This window comes from Heloderma suspectum, chromosome 2 (genome assembly GCF_057233095.1).
Source record: "Heloderma suspectum isolate Gila_16-S chromosome 2, 16-S_ref, whole genome shotgun sequence".
Taxonomy (NCBI): domain Eukaryota; kingdom Metazoa; phylum Chordata; class Lepidosauria; order Squamata; family Helodermatidae; genus Heloderma; species Heloderma suspectum.
In genome coordinates this window covers 344,113,748-344,131,794 of record NC_139459.1, presented here as the reverse complement: position 1 = coordinate 344,131,794, position 18,047 = coordinate 344,113,748, and the positions used below count along the sequence as shown (strand labels likewise).

The 18,047-nt window shown below is 44.5% G+C and overlaps 1 protein-coding gene across 1 annotated transcript in view; it reads right to left on the bottom strand.

The window, feature by feature from the left end:
- The window catches only part of LOC146355309 (killer cell lectin-like receptor subfamily F member 1), a 35,670-nt gene extending 18,009 nt beyond the window's left edge, over positions 1-17,661 (bottom strand). The window contains exons 1-4 of the mRNA XM_084829869.1: positions 17,577-17,661; positions 12,556-12,645; positions 8,065-8,211; positions 4,817-4,971 (exon numbers count right to left, since the gene is read on the bottom strand). Coding sequence (XP_084685995.1) covers positions 4,817-4,971; positions 8,065-8,211; positions 12,556-12,645; positions 17,577-17,661 — 477 coding nt within the window. The remainder of the gene's footprint in view (positions 1-4,816; positions 4,972-8,064; positions 8,212-12,555; positions 12,646-17,576) is intronic.
- Between the last annotated feature and the right edge of the window lie 386 nt (positions 17,662-18,047).

Here is an 18,047-nt window from a genome sequence, read left to right as displayed (position 1 = left end):
CACACACACACACACACACACACACACACATACCCCAGCTGTCTGGCCAAGTGCTCCACAGCCAGGCCAGCACCCAGCCGGGCTATGGTGCACCACTGGTGGTCACTTTCTCTTTTTCTTGAACTGCAGCAGCCACTTCACTTTAAACAAAAGAGGAAAGTGAACAGCAGCAGCCGTCTGGGCAGGCACTCCATGGCTGGTTGGCGGCTGGGAGCACCAGACTGGGAAATGGTTGCACACTGACTGAAGCTAGACCACATGGGAAGAGGCCTTATATAGGCCTCCTGCAAGATACGTTCGATAGTTCAAACTATCGAACAGTGGCACTTATTTCACATGCCAGTAAGGTAATGCTCAAGATCTTGCAAGGTAGACTCCAGCAATTCATGGAACGAGAATTGCCAGATGTACAAGCTGGGTTTAGAAAAGGCAGAGGAACTAGAGACCAAATTGCCAATATCCGCTGGGTAATGGAGAAAGCCAGGGAGTTTCGGAAAAACATCTATTTCTATTTTATTGACTATTCTAAAGCCTTTGACTGTGTGGATCATAACAAATTGTGGCAAGTTCTTGGTGGTACGGGGATACCAAGTCATCTTGTCTGCCTCTTGAGGAATCTGTATAACGACCAAGTAGCAACGGTAAGAACAGACCACGGAACAACGGACTGGTTTAAGATTGGGTAAGGAGTACGGCAGGGTTGTATACTCTCACCCTACCTATTCAACCTGTACGCAGATCACATCATGCGACGTGCTGGGCTTGATGAAGCTAAGGCTGGAGTTAAAATCGCTGGAAGAAACATTAACAATCTCACATATGCAGATGATACCACTTTGATGGCTGAAAGTGAGGAGAAGCTGAGGAACCTCATGACGAAGGTGAAAGAAGAAAGTGCAAAAGCTGGGTTGCAGTTAAACCTCAAAAAAACCAAGATTATGGCAACCAGCTTGATTGAGAACTGGCAAATAGAGGGAGAAAATGTGGAGGCAGTGACAGACTTTGTCTTTCTAGGCACAAAGATTACTGCAGACGCTGACCACAGCCAGGAAATCAGAAGACGTTTACTTCTTGGGAGGACACCAATGACAAATCTGGATAAAATAGTGAAGAGCAGAGACATCACACTGACAATAAAGGTCCGCATAGTTAAAGCAATGGTATTCCCCGTAGTAACCTATGGCTGTGAGAGCTGGACCATAAGGAAGGCTGAGCGAAGGAAGACAGATGCTTTTGAACTGTGGTGCTGGAGGAAAATTCTGAGAGTGCCTTGGACTTCAAGAAGATCAAACCAGTCCATCCTCCAGGAAATAAAGCCAGACTGCTCACTTGAAGGGATGATATTAAAGGCAAAACTGAAGTACTTTGGCCACATCATGAGAAGACAGGATACCCTGGAGAAGATGCTGATGCTAGGGGAAGTGGAAGTAGGGATAGACGAAAGGGACTTACCTCGTCCCGCAGCTTGCTTCGCGGTGGGAGGGAGGCGCTTCGCTTCTCCCCCCGAAGTTCAGGCGAGGGGGGGAGGTGCCCCGCCTCGCCTGGCCGAAATTCAGGCCAGGGGGGGAGGCGCCCCATCCCTCGCCGGCGAAATTCAGGCTGGGGAGGAGCGCCCCGTCTCCCCGGCCGCGAAAAAAAAAGTAAAGTAAAAACACACACACCTGTGATAGGCTACGTGACGATTTACGTAGCCTATCATGGCTAGATTTCCAAAGTCAGACGTGATAGGCTATGTAAATCGTCACGTAGCCTATCACGGGTGACTTTGGAAAAAAAAAAAGCGCGTATGCAAATGGCGGCCCCCATGGGCCCATGGGCACCACCATTTGCGTTCCTTATTAGGGCACGGGTAGTCTACGTAAAGATTTACGTAGACTACAGCGAAAATAAGGGCAATGCAAATAGCCATGGGCCCATGGGGGCTGCCATTTGCGTACGCGCTTTTTTTTTTTCCCCCCAAAGTCACCCGTGATAGGCTACGTGACGATTTACGTAGCCTATCATGGCTGACTTTGGAAATCTAGCCGTGATAGGCTACGTAAATCGTCACATAGCCTATCACGGGTGTTTTTTTTTTTTTTAACTTTACTTTTTTATTTTGTAATGGCGGCGGCAGCAGCCGGTCAGGAGACCGGCCACCGGCCCCGCTGAAACGCCGCCGAAACGCCGCCAGGACCCGCCGCCGAGAGGGACATTCGCCAAAGGTAAGTCCCATCCCAGGGGGGGCGGGGGGCCGGTGGAGAATTTCCCACCAATTTCAGGGGGCCGAATGCGTCGGCACTTGGCCTCCCGAAGATTCGTGGAGAAATTCTCTGCCATCCCTGAGTGGAAGGCAAAAGGAAGAGGGGCTGACCAAGGGCAAGATGGATGGATGATATTCTGGAGGTGACGGACTCAACCTTGGGGGAGCTGGGGGTGGCAATGGCCAACAGGAAGCTCTGGCGTGGGCTGGTCCATGAAGTCACGAAGAGTCAGAAGCAACTGACCAAATAAACAACAACAACAACAACAAGATACGTGAGACATGGGGTGGTTTCTTATGGTAAGTAGCGGCTTCAAGCAGCACAGGGGTGGCAGTGGCATGCTCTGTCTCTACCTATCAATGGCTACTAGTCCTCATGGCTAGGTGCTCCAGTACCAGAGGCAGTGAGCCTATCCAATCTACATTACAACTTGAAACTGGTTTCAAACTGGTTTATCTAAAGGGATCCTGCAGTTTCATGAGGGTACTGAGAATTCTTTGCTAGAGACCCCTGTCCCCTGCCCAAGTAGTCCTTCTTCCTAGAGCTACAATTCCCAGAATTCCTGTATTTGGTAGCCGTAATCACTAAAACAGGTTTGAAACCAGTTTAAAGTTGTAATGTAGATTGCCCATATATACAGCAGTTGCTGGGAAACATGGGTGGGAGGGTGCTGTTGCGCTCGTGTCCTGCTCGTGTCCTGTTCCTGTTTGACAGCTGGTTGGTGTGAACAGAATGCTGGACTAGATGGACCCTTGGTCTGATCCAGCAGGGCTCTCCTTATGTTCTTACCTGAGGCAGCAAAATGGCTTGGACTGGCCCTGGCCATGTTCTTGCTATATGCATTAGTGTATTGTTCTCAGGGGCTGCATCCCAGTAGTGGGTGGGGCCAAAGACAAAAGATTGGGAGCAAAAGTACCGCCAAATTTTAGCTTAAAGCTCTTACTGCCAGGAGCGTAGGCTTAGGAAAGGTATTTCAATGATTGCGGGGGGGGGGGGGGCTTTACAATAGCTGGGAAACCATCAAATGATTGGGGGGGTCAAGGGAAGGGGGGGTGTCCCTCTGGGAACACTGGAGTGCTGGACTGGGACACCAGGTGGTTCTGCACCCCTGGCCTAGGAGAATTAACACAGTCACACTTGCCCTGTCTTCCTCCTGCCATCATCCATCAGGGAGACCCAGGCAGTCTCAGTGCCAAAAACAGGCCTGAACCTTTCTTGAAATGGATCTAGAAACTCAGTCTCATCCAAGAGTGCCTGGAGTCGTATTATATACTCACATAGCAACCACTTTTCTCTATCATTCTCTCATAAACACCTCCTGTGCATCTGGACAATGTGCTCCAGCTGCTGACCACTGCTTGTTGTTCTCATTTTGCTCTCCACAGGCAGTTCTCCAACACTGAAGCAGACATGACCTACCCCCGCCCAGCTTTATGCACACGCTACAGGGGCAGACCACCCCACAGCTAGGAGCAGTGACCAGCTGTTCGCTTGCAGGGTTGCCAGCTTACTTGGTCCAGGCAGGCAAGTAAGCTGCATAACACACTCCTGACAGGGTGCATAATAGTTATGCAGCAGGTGATGGCATCTCTGGCATCAAGATGGAGCCATGAGAGACACTACACTTGCCACCAACTGTCTCTCAAGCAACTGTTGAAGGCACAGGAGCCCTGTTGGGGTGACTGGCTGGCAATCTCATACATGTTTATTTCTACTTTCAGAAGTCGCACCATCCCTGACGATGCTCAATAAAGGTTTTGCCATGGGTATCGTTTGCTTGCTAGGGCGTGACACACAGGGATGCCCTTTCCACACTCTCATTCAGTTTGGCTTTATCTGGGCTCAGGATGAATCCCTAACAAGGGTGGGGAGTGGGGCAGGGACCTTGATGCTACCAGGGCTCAGGGCTGGTGCCCCTCCACTCTCTGCTCCATCAAGCTTCATGGACTGTGAAGGGGCCAGCGCTTCAGGCTGCAAAAGAGGTGCTGCTGCCACGGTGTATGGAGCAGTCAGTGGGTTAGTGTGTGTGTGTGGGGGAGATGGACAACAAGGTTTGCTGAGCTAGTTTCCCAAATGTAGCTCCACTTTCTGCTATTCATAGTGCTATTTTCCTCCCTCCACATCTGAGCAGGGGCTGTAAAAGATACGGGATGCAACATGCCAGCATTGCACCAACTTCAGTACCCGGCTCTCAGCATCAATGGGGTGCTCATAGCTCTGCCCTATTCACAGCTTAGAGTCCTTAGAGGAGTGCTTTCTCTCCAGTCCTAAATTTCTCCCTGCTCCAGGACTTCTTTAGTGCAACGCTATTACTCAGCACAGATGTGGGTAAAGACAGAGAGGGAGGCATGGCGAAAGCTGGAACATAAGCAGGACTAGAGAAGATATATGTACCATCCTAAAGATCTTTCAGCCACCTGGAGTCAGGTATGTTGATCTATTATATTGTCGTAAGTGATTATAATGGGATTGCAAATGGGAAAGCAACATAGTTAAATACCTTTACCACCATTTGCCTGGCACAAGATGCCATTGTACATAGGCTTGCTCAAGCTCCAACCTGATCAACTTACCACTTCTTCCTGACTCTGTATCACCAGCAGTTGAGAGAGCTTTGCTTCACAGTCTTGCTTACTCTTGTTCCAGGCTTGTTTTTCTTTCGAGATCCAGTAGCACTTTTCTTTGTGAAGGAACCAGTTCTGACGGCAGAGTCTGCAGCTGGAGCTCTCTAGAAGGAAGAAAAACAACAAACCAGAAATAAAGGCACTTGGTTGCCTGAATCAATTTTAAATATTGATATATATTTTTCTGCAGCAGTAGTTGAATATTGATTGATGGTTCTGCCACGATCAATATGCCACTTTGTGGGACCAAATGTTAATTAAACATGGCTGCTGTTTTACTGACTTGGTTTTGAACTTTCTAGGTGTGTGTGTGGTAGTGTGTGTTTACTAGAAATTAGGACTAGAATGGCTTGTTCATTACTTTCTTTAAAAAATCATTTATCATATTCTGTTCTTTCATGGAGTTTCTGGGGTTTCCTGTGGTCTCCCATCCAAGTGCACCCAGACCACTCATTGGACTTGGCTTGCGCATTACTCTAATAAGAGATCTCCAAGTAAAAGCCAAGGAATGGTTTGGGACACTAAGCTCTAACCATGAAAATAAGGTTACTTAAAAGAAAAAAAAAAGCCACATTATAGTCACTCCTATCCAACTGTTGAATTTGCATCAGTGCAACTCTGTCTCATAAGAGAGCATTTGGATTCATTTGTTGCAAGTAGGGATGCCAACTGCCAGCCCAAGACATTGTGCTGTTTGAAGCAGAGCCCAGCCCTGACCTTACCACATTGACTGGGAAGGTAGAAGGGGGCTTCTACGGGTGTTTAAGTGATAACTCATGGTTCCCAATCATAGGGAGGCATCTAAGTGTATGCAACTGAACATGCATAGAAACAGCTTTCACACCTTCCTATGAGGCTGGCATGCATGGGGACATTGGGGGCAGGGATGGCATGTAGAAAGCTATGTGCAGGCTTTCCCTTGCAGATGTCCATGCATCGTGCGTGGAAATCAGGGATGGGGTCAGCAGTGTTGCATAACCTCAAGGGCAAGGCCAGAGGTATGGTAGTATAGCCCCTTTTTATGCAGAATTCCCCTTCATGTGATGCATGCGGGAAGGAGACTTGTATCTAAAGCTTTTTAGAAGCCCAGCTACATAATGGCTTCTCACCCCTATCTTCATGTTTACTGCCATTCTCAAATAATTCTAAAGGCAATTTTTACAGAAGTCATGCTGATTCTTCCTTGGCAGGGTGTATTCTTCCATATTAGGGGTAGGCAGACTGGTGCACTCCAGAAGTTTTGGATTACAGTTCCCATCAACCAGAGTCAGCGGCCAATAGTAAGGGATTATGGAAGTTGCAATATAAAACATATGGGGGGTACCTGACTGCCTACCCCTGTTCTATATGTTTAATAAGTCCAGCTTTGATCATGCTTAGATAAACATCTGAGTGAAAAGACAAATGAATCTGGATTTTAGTGCACATGCATGTAAATGGAACTGCAGGAGCGCTAGGACCGTCTTGTGTACAAGCTTCCATTTCACATGCTGCAGTTAGTGAGGCTCATTCTGAAGTGTTCAATATGGCAACATATTAGAGGCTAATCTTTTTTTTTTTTTGGTAGAATACATTGTTGTTGTTTTAATCACAAGGAAAGGCTAGAGCAGAAGTGAAGCCAAATACGACCGTGCATTGCTTTCCTTTTATCTGCTTTTCATAACCACAAATCAATATACTAAACGTTGCTGAATGTGTTTGTGTTGCACGTTCAGTAATGTCATAGAAAGAACAACCATATGCACTGTAAAATCCAACAGTCTATTTCGATTCTTATGTTTAAAAACAGTTATAATCAGTTTACCAACACATCTGCTTCAGAAACTAGGGAAGGAGAGGTCATTGCAAAATAAATTAATGCAAAGTACAGCTGGTGAAAAGGAGCCTTCAGCAGTTTCTAATGGGGGGGGGGGCGCTAATGTGTATGAATAGGGATGTTACAAGTATAGAAGAGTGCCCCTATTTTTACCTGTGAAAATGTTGAAGGGCATGCAGGTTTATGAGACAAATGTTATTATACATTGAATGGTCAGACATCAGCCCATAACCTTTTGCCAGGCAGGTTGCTGGTGAATGGTTCAGGCTGGTTGCTTGATGTTTCCTCAGTGGAAACTAATGATTAGGAGATAGTTGTGAATGACACTGTATTTTTCAATAAGATACACATTGGAGCTTGAAGGAAGTGACACATAACTACTGTGAGGGAGCATGTGCTGGAGCAACTCCCCTATGAGAAAAGGTTACAACATCTGGGATTTTTTAGCTTAGAAAAAGGGTGAGTGAAGGGAGACATGATAGAGGTGTACAAAATTATGCATGGTGTAGAGAAAGTGGAGAGGGAGACATTTCTCTGCCCCTCTCATAATACTAGAATCCAGGATCATCCCATGAAGCTGACTGGTGGGAGATTCAGGACAGATAAAAGGAAGGACTTCTCCACACAGTGCATAGTTAAACTATGGAATTCATGAGCACAAGATGTAGTGATGGCCACCAATTGGAATGGACTTAAAAGGGGTTTGGACAAATTCATGGAGGAGAAAGCTATCAATGGCTACTAGTCCTGATGGCTGTATGCTACTTCAAGTATCAGAGGATGTATGCCTATGTACATCAGTTGCTGGGGAACATGGGTAGGAGAGTGCTGTTGCACTCATGTCCTGCTTGTAGGTTTCCTGTGGGCAGCCGTTTGGCCACTGTGTGAAGAGAATGCTGGACTAGTTGGACCCTTGGTCTGATCCAGCATGGTTCTTTTTATGTTCTTATATTAATTGTGTGTGAAAAGCAGGAATTGACAGTTTGGAAGAGGCAGAAAGAGAGAGCTCTGAGTTGGCTGAAAGCACGTTTCGGGATGCAGGGTCCCTCTCTGGGGATCTCATGCGAGGTGGGGGGTCTGCTGCCTTGTAGAAGTGCATGTTGCTTGCCTCCACTTTTGCTCTTTTTGTATTTTTGTAAGAACACCCTACATTTCCAGTACTCTCTCATCCAAAGGAAACTAAACCTGATAGCATTGTTCCCGGAACGTCTCTCTGCATGGAAAAGTGGAGAGCACTTAGTAATATTTTGATTTTTCTTTTTAACAATGTGTTCAGGTGAAAGCAGGCTATAGATTGCAATAATAGCAGAAATACATTGATAGAAGAGAAACTTTAGATGAATTTTTATAATGTGTGACTTGAGATGATACTAATGTATACCTGCTGAGCTGTTGTCAAGTGGCTTACACAAAAATTGTCGCAAATTAGTTAAATTCTTCAGGCATGGATTATTTTCAGTTCCATTGGTGGGTCCCTGAGAAACACAGTTTCTTTCCTGAGCTTCCGTAGGTTGCCTCATCTGAAAAACTTTCAATAAGAATGTTATTATAGGTGATTAGCAAAACAAGAAAATGAGGATATGACAGTATGTGTCCAAAGACCCTTAATACATGTAGTAGTGTTCTAAGGAATCTTGTGGTGGTGAACTCTACCGCACCTAGTGACTGAGGTACTGTGTCATCATGGAATGTTCACAGACTTTCTAACTTTAGGTAGATTGTTGACAAGTCATCTGGCTGCTGCAAGAGGTTGCTTTGGCTGGGAAAATCTTCCTATATGTGCCATAGGGGGTAGTTATGTAGACAGGTAAGGAGGCTGAGGATTAGAAAGTTAAGTGGGAAGTGATCTCAGGAAGCAAGAGAGCAAACAGACAAGGAATTAGGAAAGCAGTGCAGGGTACTGAAGGAGGAGAGCAAAGTAGGCTATGGAGATGGAAGCAGAACCTGAATGAGAGAGAGAGAAGATGGAGGTTTGAGGAAAAGGGACAGGTGTGTGACAGCCAGGTGAATTTAGTTTAGTTGATTTGGCTCACTTGGAAGTTGGCGTTCTAGGCCATTTTCCAGAATATGGACTTTTGCCCAGAATGGGTATCAGAACGTGGTATTAGTGGAAGTTCTGTGGCTCATTGCATCCCTCCCTTACAGTCATGTGTGGCTGGTGAATTTGGTTGGCTCGATTCCCTTGGAAGTTCTGGGCCGTTCTGTACTGTTCTGGATGGGTTCTGGGTATTATGGGGTTAATAATAATATACTGTTGAAAGGGTTTCAGGCCTAAAATCTTGTTCTCAAGTGTCTGTTACATATGCCATAGTTTTTGGTATTATTAAAAATAAAAATAAAGGGGCTGTTCCAGCCCATTCCATTCTGGCTTTTTCACCGTCCTGGTGGGAAGTGATTGCTGCCTCAAAAAACTCCCAGGATTTTCTGCTACTCGTGTAGGCTTCTAAATGTCATGAAATATGATTCTAAGCAACAACGTATGCACAGACACAGGTTTCTTGTAGCAGCATATGCTTGTCTGCAAATTACAATCACACATTAATGTGCAGCTTTGACCCCAACTGGAACAATTCCTGCAGACACCAAGTACTTAAATGGCCAGGTACTGGGCAGCTCAGCAACAACTGTCCACATGTCATTTCCCATCAGCTCACCACACTGTAACACCTTCATGTGTTCTCACAGCAATATATCCACAGGAAATTGAGCAAAGGGTATGGTCTCAGTTCAACTCAAGATAATTTCTCTTCAAGGCTTTAGCATAGTGAAGCAGCCTTGTAATGAGTTCAACCACATCATAGTCATAGCTTTACTACATAACTAGCCTGACAATCTGCTAGCCTCCTGAATTCATAAAAACCTGAGAACTGAAAACTCATGATTGCCTTCAATCTCAAGAATTATAAAGAACACATGTAAGATTTTCTTTGGAAGCTGGGTGAAGCACAGATGGAAGCTGATCCACTCTTGATAGGGTTGGAGAGGATTCTCATGAGTATGTCACTATGCTGGAACTTCAGGGAAACGTCAAGTCATGGTGGCTCCACCAACTTCAAAGTAGACATGAAAATCCTTATGGAAGACACAAGGTTATACCTTTTTCTAAAGCCAAATGCAAATTGCTTGGTGGTTTTGTAATCTAACGGCTTCTCCACATTAATGGAAAATCATAGAATCATAGAATAGTAGGGTTGGAAGGGGCCTACAAGGCCATCGCATCCAACCCCCTGCTCAATGCAGGAATCCAAGTCAGAGCATCCCGGACAGATGGCTGTCCAGCCTCGTCTTGAACGCCTCCAGTGTGGGAGAGCCCACCACCTCCCCAGGTAATTGGTTCCACTGTCATATTGCTCTTACAGTCAGGAAGTTTTTCCTGATGTTCAGCCGGGATCTGGCTTCCTATAACTTGAGCCCATTATTCCGTGTCCTGCACTCTGGGATGATCAAGAAGAGATCCTGGCCTTCTTCTCTGTGACAACCTTTCAAGTACTTGAAGAGTGCTATCATATCTCCCCTCAGTCTTCTCTTCTCAAGGCTAAACATGCCCAGTTCTTTCAGTCTCTCTTCATAGGGCTTTGTTTCCAGTCCCCTGATCATCTTTGTTGCCCTCCTCTGAACCCTTTGTCTGCATCCTTCCTAAAGTGTGGTGCCCAGAACTGGACACAGTACTCCAGATGAGGCCTAACCAGTGCTGAGTAGAGGGGAACTAGTACTTCCCGGGATTTGGAAACTATGCTTCTATTAATGCAGCCCAAAAGAGCATTTGCCTTTTTTTGCAGCCACATCACATTGTTGGCTCATATTCAGCTTGTGATCGACAACAATTCCAAGATCCTTCTCTCTTGTAGTGTGGTTGAGCCACGTATCCCCCATCTTGTAACTGTGCATTTGGTTTCTTTTTCCTAGGTGCAGAACTTGGCATTTATCCCTATTAAATGTCATTCTGTTGTTTTCTGCCCAGCGCTCCAGTCTACCCAGATCACTTTGAATTTTGTTTCTGTCTTCCAAAGTATTAGCTATCCCGCCCAATTTTGTGTCATCTGCAAATTTGATCAGCATTCCCTGCACCTCCTCCTCCAAGTCACTAATAAAAATGTTGAACAGCACTGGGGCTCCAACTGCTTTACTGGAGCTTTCTGCTCCCAGATTCTTTGCGAGGTTACGATCACCTCCATTACATGGGAGGGCACGGCCAACCATGTGGTCTGAACGGAAACCTTCCTCTTCTGCACTTTTCCTATGTTTTCCTTTAGACAGTGCCATCTAGTGGCTGAAATATACTGCTAAGGCGGCATTACATGCTACTGATTCTGCACATTTTTTAAAAATACCCGATTTAGTCAGATGTTTTTTACAGTGGCATAAACCTGAAAGAGCACTGGAGGGTCCCTGGATGTCAACGACATCGTGTAATAGGCACGCAAACTTCCATGAGTGGCCAATCACGAGTGTTCGATCAATTGCTGGTGTAGAGAAGCTTTAAGCTGCAGTAGGGACATACTAAAAAATTGAGCCAAAGCCCTGGGGCTATTTTCAATGCTACTGTTTCCTACTTGCTTTAAAAGAAATGTGAATAGGAAAGGACCCTGAAAATGTGATAACAAAAGGGTCAGAGGAGAATGTGAGATATATAAACACCAGACAAGGTCAACAGACCCAATTCAAAGTGCTGGTATTAACTTTTAAAGTCCTAAATGGCTTGAGGCCAGGTTACCTGAAGGATTGTCTCCTCCCATATATACCTGCCTGGACCTTAAGGTCATCTTCACAGGCCCTTCTCTGGATGCCCCCCACCAAATGAGGTGAGGTGAGTGGCTATTAAGGAGAGGGGCTTTTCAGTGGTGGCACCCCATTGGGGAATGCCCTCCCCAGGGAAGCTTGCCAGGTGCCTCTTTTTCGTGCCTTTTTATTCACTCAGGCTTTTTAGTCCTTCAGTTAAAAAAAAAAGTGTTTGTGTCTTTTAAGATTTTTACACTGTTGATAGCTTTACCTTGGCTTTTATTCTAGCTTTATTCTGTTTTAAACTTTTTAATCATTTTATACTGTTTTATTATGCTATTGTATGTTATGGTTGTAGGTCTTGTGTTGTGAACCACCCAGACAGCTTCAGCTATCGGGTGGACTAGAAATGTAATAAATAAAATAAACATTGCAAACATTGGGCAGTATCCCAATGAGCAACAGAAAGTAGTTGTTCATAAAGCAATACTGGAAACAAGTGGAAACGGTTGTTTCCTGATTGGGACAGGTCCCTGGAGCTTCCTTCTGAAAGAACTGCTGACCTGCCTTGTTTCAGAAATGAGCATTCTGCTTGTTTCCAGCTGTTCCTAGAACCACTAGCTTCCTGTTGCACTAATGGTGGATCCCACTAGTGGATGGGAAGGATTGGATACTGCCCATTCACACACACACACACACACACACACACACATACACATACACACACAGGTGGGGGGGGGTTGGCCCATTTATTGGTCAGTCTTCTCATTCAGCCATTCTTGCCTTATAAGAGACCCATTACAGCACTTCCCCAAGAATTAACCAGAGAACCTGATAGCTCCTGGATTCATAAAAACATGGGAGTTGAAAACACAAATTGCTTTCATACCTCAAGAATTAAAAATAATGCATTTATTGTTTTCTTTTGCCTTCTTTTTTTATTACGGGCCAGGAGAACTCATAATTATGACCTAAGTCCTAAGACCACTGTAATATTCCCCCTCCCAAAATAGTCAGCTTTCCAGACGAGCAGTACCAGGGTTCCTATGGATATCAATCCATCCAATTAGTAGTCATTCTACCCATGGCTCTGCAAGGCCACATTACACACTGAAACATGTTTACTCATAAATCTGTACTACTTTATACTCACCCTGGACTATCACAGTGACCACCAGGATGATGTTCCCAGCCCATCCAATCCACAGTGCAACACGGAGGCAGTGGGAACTCTGGGAGGCATCTGCGGAGATTAAAAGCCAATTGATCTGGCATCAGGAGGCATGATAACAGATCTGATTCTACCTACTCACAGGGACTGGGGCCTGTAACATAGTGATATGGCAGGTTTGACAGCTGGAAGAGAAAGCCCGGCCTCTCTGACTTTTGGGACTTCTCAGGTGGGAGTAGGCAGTTAACCTGTGAGGGAGGCATTGGTACAATCTAAGCCTGTCCTTGTCCCACACGTACTGAATATAATTTTACTATCCTCTAATGACCCCAGCAGGCTTAGAGTTAATGGACCTAGAGACTGTAGCAAGTGTATTTCTTTTGTTCCTGATTATATGTTTTGTATCCTATAAACCCAGTATTTTTGCCTACAAAAAAATAAGCCCTGTTTTGAATATGCAGAGAAGCCTATGATGGGATTTCATATTTTCAGATTCCATCCTTGGAGACCACCCCCACAATGTGTTTTCCTCAACACTGCCAACTTTATTCGATTTATAAAAATTAAGGGTGCTCCCAGCCAGGGGAATATTTTACTTATTTCCAAGAATGTCTATATTGTTTTATTATTAAAATGAATAAATAAATCCCAAAGCAGTTACAAGATGAAATCATGATAAAATACAATAAAACCAATCATTAAAATAATACAACAATGTTTGTTTTTTAAAAAAATCTCATTAAAATAACCAGGGGGGTAGCTGACAATGCTGGCATTCAGGGAAACGCCTGAGCAGGCAAGAGTGTCTTTAGTTGTCAGTGGAAGTACTCCATGCTAGAAGCTCAAGCCCACCTGGTCTCAATGGGGAGATCATTCCACATGGTAGCAGCACAGTTGGGAATGCTGTCCTCCGCACAATGGCCAAATGAACCTTATTAGGCTGCAGTAAGGCAGGGACCTGACAGAAGCAGATGAGATTAAGAAGAGGTGGCAAGAATACACAGAAGAACTATACAGGAAAGATCTGAATGTCCCTGATAGCCATGATAGTGCGGTCACTGAACTTGAGCCGGACATCCTAGAGAGTGAAGTCAAGTGGGCCTTAGGAAGCATTAGTAACAACAAAGCTAGCGGAGATGACAGTATTCCAGCCGAGCTATTTAAAATCCTAAAAGATGATGCTGTTAAAGTGCTGCATTCAATATGCCAACAAATCTGGAACACTCAACAGTGGCCACAAGACTGGAAAAGGTCAGTTTACATTCCAATTCCAAAGAAGGGCAACGCCAAAGAGTGTTCAAACTACTGCACAATTGCACTCATTTCACATGCCAGCAAGGTGATGCTCAAAATCCTACAAGCTAGGCTTCAGCAGTATGCGAACCGAGAACTACCGGAAGTACAAGCTGGGTTTCGAAGAGGCAGAGGAACTAGAGATCAAATCGCCAACATTCGCTGCATCATGGAGAAAGCAAGAGAATTCCAGAAAAACGTCTATTTCTGCTTCATTGACTACGCTAAAGCCTTTGATTGTGTGGATCACAACAAACTGTGGCAAATTCTGAAAGTGATGGGAGTACCAGACCACCTTACCTGTCTCCTGAGAAACCTGTACGAGGGTCAAGAAGCAACAGTAAGAACCAGAGATGGAACAACCGATTGGTTCAAAATTGGGAAAGGAGTACGACAAGGCTGTATATTGTTGCCCTGCTTATTTAACTTATATGCAGAGTACATCATGAGAAATGCCGGGTTGGATGAATCAGAGGTCGGAATTAAGATTGCCGGGAGAATTATCAACAACCTCCGATATGCAGACGATACCACCCTAATGGCAGAAAGCGAAGAGGATCTCAAGAGCCTCTGGTTGAGGGTGAAAGAGGAGAGTGCAAAAGCTGGTTTGAAACTCAACATTAAAAAAACTAAGATCATGGCATCTGGCCCTATCACTTCCTGGCATATAGAAGGGGAAGAAATGGAAGCAGTGACAGATTTTACTTTCTTGGGCTCCAAGATCACCGCAGATGGTGACTGTAGCCATGAAATTAAAAGACACTTGCTCCTTGGGAGGAAAGCTATGGCAAACCTAGACAGCATAGTAAGAAGCAGAGACATCACCTTGCCGACAAAGGTCCGCCTAATCAAAGCTATGGTTTTCCCAGTAGTAATGTATGGCTGTGAGAGCTGGACTATAAGGAAGGCTGAGCGCCGAAGAATTGATGCTTTCGAACTGTGGTGCTGGAGAAGACTCTTACGAGTCCCCTGGACTGCAAGGAGGTCAAATCAGTCCATCCTAAAGGAAATCAACCCTGAGTGCTCATTGGAAGGACAGATAATGAAGCTGAAGCTCCAATATTTTGGCCACCTAATGCGAAGAGAAAACTCCCTGGAAAAGACCCTGATGCTGGGAAAGACTGAAGGCAAAAGGAGAAGGGGACGGCAGAGGATGAGATGGCTAGATAGCATCACGGATGCAATGAATATGAACTTGAGCACGCTCCGGGAAAGAGCGCAGGACAGGAAGGCCTGGCGTGCTATGGTCCATGGGGTCACGAAGAGTCGGACACGACTGAACGACTGAACAACAACAATGGTCAGCATGCCCCCCCCCCATGTGGAGACTGGGGCGGCACAGATGGGAGAAGGCCACCTCTCAACCTGGTCCTGAGTCGTTTAGTGCCTTATAAGCCATCATATAATACCTTGAACATGGCTCAGTAGCTAATTGAACAAATGAAGAAGGAAGGCACCAGAACGCCGGGGAAACTGAAGGAGGGAACAAAAGAGCACTGCAAGTTGGATAAATAGCACAATTTGCGTATCTTTTTTGTTTTTGTTTTAGACTGTCTTCGGAAAAGGGGTTTTAAAAGCCAAAACATGTTAGACTTCCATTAGACATCTTCACAATTATCCAACTTGCAGTGCTTTTTTGTTCAGGCACCGCAGAGGGGGGACACCCCCCTTCGGTCTGCTCAGTAGCTAATCGGCAATGCTTCTGTCCACATTGCGAACACTTTTAATGCATAGCTTTTACTCCAGAAATAATATTGTATGGGTTCATTTTCTTTTGTTGTTTTATGGGTAAGGATTTTGAAAGAATTTATGTGTCCCCAATCTCTATTCCTTAATGAAAAAAATCTAAAGGGACAAATATTTGTTTTCACTATACAATATTTGATGTTACCATCACGAATAAACTTTCCTATGAACATCTTGAGCTATGTTTTTATTTATTTTATTTTCAGAACAATAGAATGTATGACCTACAAAGCACTTCATCCAACCTAAGTATCCATTTCATTTATTTATTATATTTCTATACCACCCCATAGCCGAAGCTCTCTGGGCGGTTCATAAAAATTAAAAACCATTAAAATGCATTATACGAAAAACAAAAAAGCATTTACACAAAAAAACCCATAAAAATAGATAGCACACACAGCGACAACATGTATCTAAAACAATTACTGTCTAAAAACAATACAGAAAATACTGTTCGCGTCACTGAGGCTTGTACATTGACAGTGTGTTATGAATCAGCTGGGGTGATCAGGTTTTCAAGGCTCCTGGATCAAATCATATCTCACTGGAACCTCTGCGATCAACTAAGTTTATACTACCATCCATGTGCCACATTCACATAACAAATGGAAATTAGTAAATACATTCTTACTGGAAGACCTACATATATTTATTCATATAATTGTAGACTGAAGCAAGATACAATGGAAGAGACATTTCAGAGTTTCTATCAATAGTGAATCACTTTTGTGTTAGGGAGGTGTTTTTCCCCCATTCCTCTCTTTTCCTGTAATTTAAATCCACTGATGGGGTTCCAAAGTATTGCACAACAACTAGGGGTGCTTCCAAATGGAGGAGCCATAGTGGCAACAATCCAAAGGCGTTGTGCAACTATTCTGTCTTTTCTTCCGTAACAGATTTCCCATGGTAAGATAAAGGATGGAAGAAGCAGTGGGAAAACATGGGAAGGTTATGAGCAGAAGCTTATGTCATCTGGATCTCCTGTATAATTCCATGAATGAGGCAGGGTGATGGCAAGATAAAGTCTCAGCTGGGAGCAACCTAGTTTTGTTTCTCACGTGGATTTGAGCTTGTGTTTGTCTGAGCAGTTGTCCCACATGCTACATGGCAAACTAGTTTTGAAAGTCGGGCAGCTTTCGAAAGCAGTTTGTAATATGCCATGAAGAGCTCTGTTGTCCAAAGAGAAAAAGTCAAATGCCATACTAGGCATGCCCAAGACACTGGGTACTTCCCGACAAGGCTTTTACCATGCCCCCACTCTGCCTCATTCATGGAATTTTACAGGGGGGGTGGGGGGATGGGGGGTGGAGATGATGTCATCATCCACCTATATCTCTTCCATATTTTCCCATCAATTCTTCTGTCTTTTTTTCTTACCACAGAAAATCCATTATGAAGAAAAAGACAGAATAGCTGCAAAATGCCTTCTCATTGCTAGTGTTAAGAGCCCTGTGTCTGGAAGCACCCACAGTTCATACCTAAAGGAGCTCTTTCTGTCCTGGCTGCTGCTGCTTCTTGTCCTAGCCTCAGTTTATATGGCAACAATTGCTCTCCCTGCTCTTTCGGACATTCTCTGAAATAGCTATTAGATATTTGTCAAAATGTGTCTGTCAAAATATCATTCTTTAATCACTCCCCTCCCTACCATGTGCTTGCCACTTGCCACACGTAGTTCTTCTAGCCGTTGGAGCTATCCTTCTAGACATTTTAGCCATGACAGCATTTAATGAAGAAGGGAGAAAATTCAGTTCTCTGGACCCCGGTACAAATAGGAGGGGGAGGCTCAAGGCTTAGATGCCAGCATGCCCTTGTCCAAAGCCAGAGAAAATGGCTGGACGGCCTACCAACATGACTTTATTAGTTTCAAAACAATTTCACCCACAGACTCTTGCCCCTCTCTGTTTTTTCAAATAATACAGTGGAAACCTCAGTCAAATTTTGGGACAACAAATAACACTTACTGAAACCTGGAGATGGATGAAGTACCCTTGCAGAGTTGGGTTTGGAAGGAAGGCTGAGGTCAGCGTAGACAACTTCATTTGCCATGCTGTGAACAGCAAATAAGACCAAGAGATTGTGTGTGGGACAAAGGGCTGTCTCTAGAGAGCATAGCATATATAAATCAAGCTGACCAACCCATGCAATTCATATTCAGGAAGTGCTATCGTAACAGAGCTGAACTCAAGTGAGTATAAGTTCACCAGCCTTCTAAAACCTGAAGGAGAGTTTTCTGTTGCAGAAAGATGAAAAGGATAGCAAGGATCAGATCGTTCCTCTTTCTTCCTTTAAAAAGTTGGTGCCAGCCTTTAATATAAGATACGAATTGACTCAAAAATAAATTAATGAATGAAAACACATCAATACTATACTGAATAATAATCTCTTCAGCACACATGAACACATGCATAGTATAGTCATGTTTGAATGGCTAT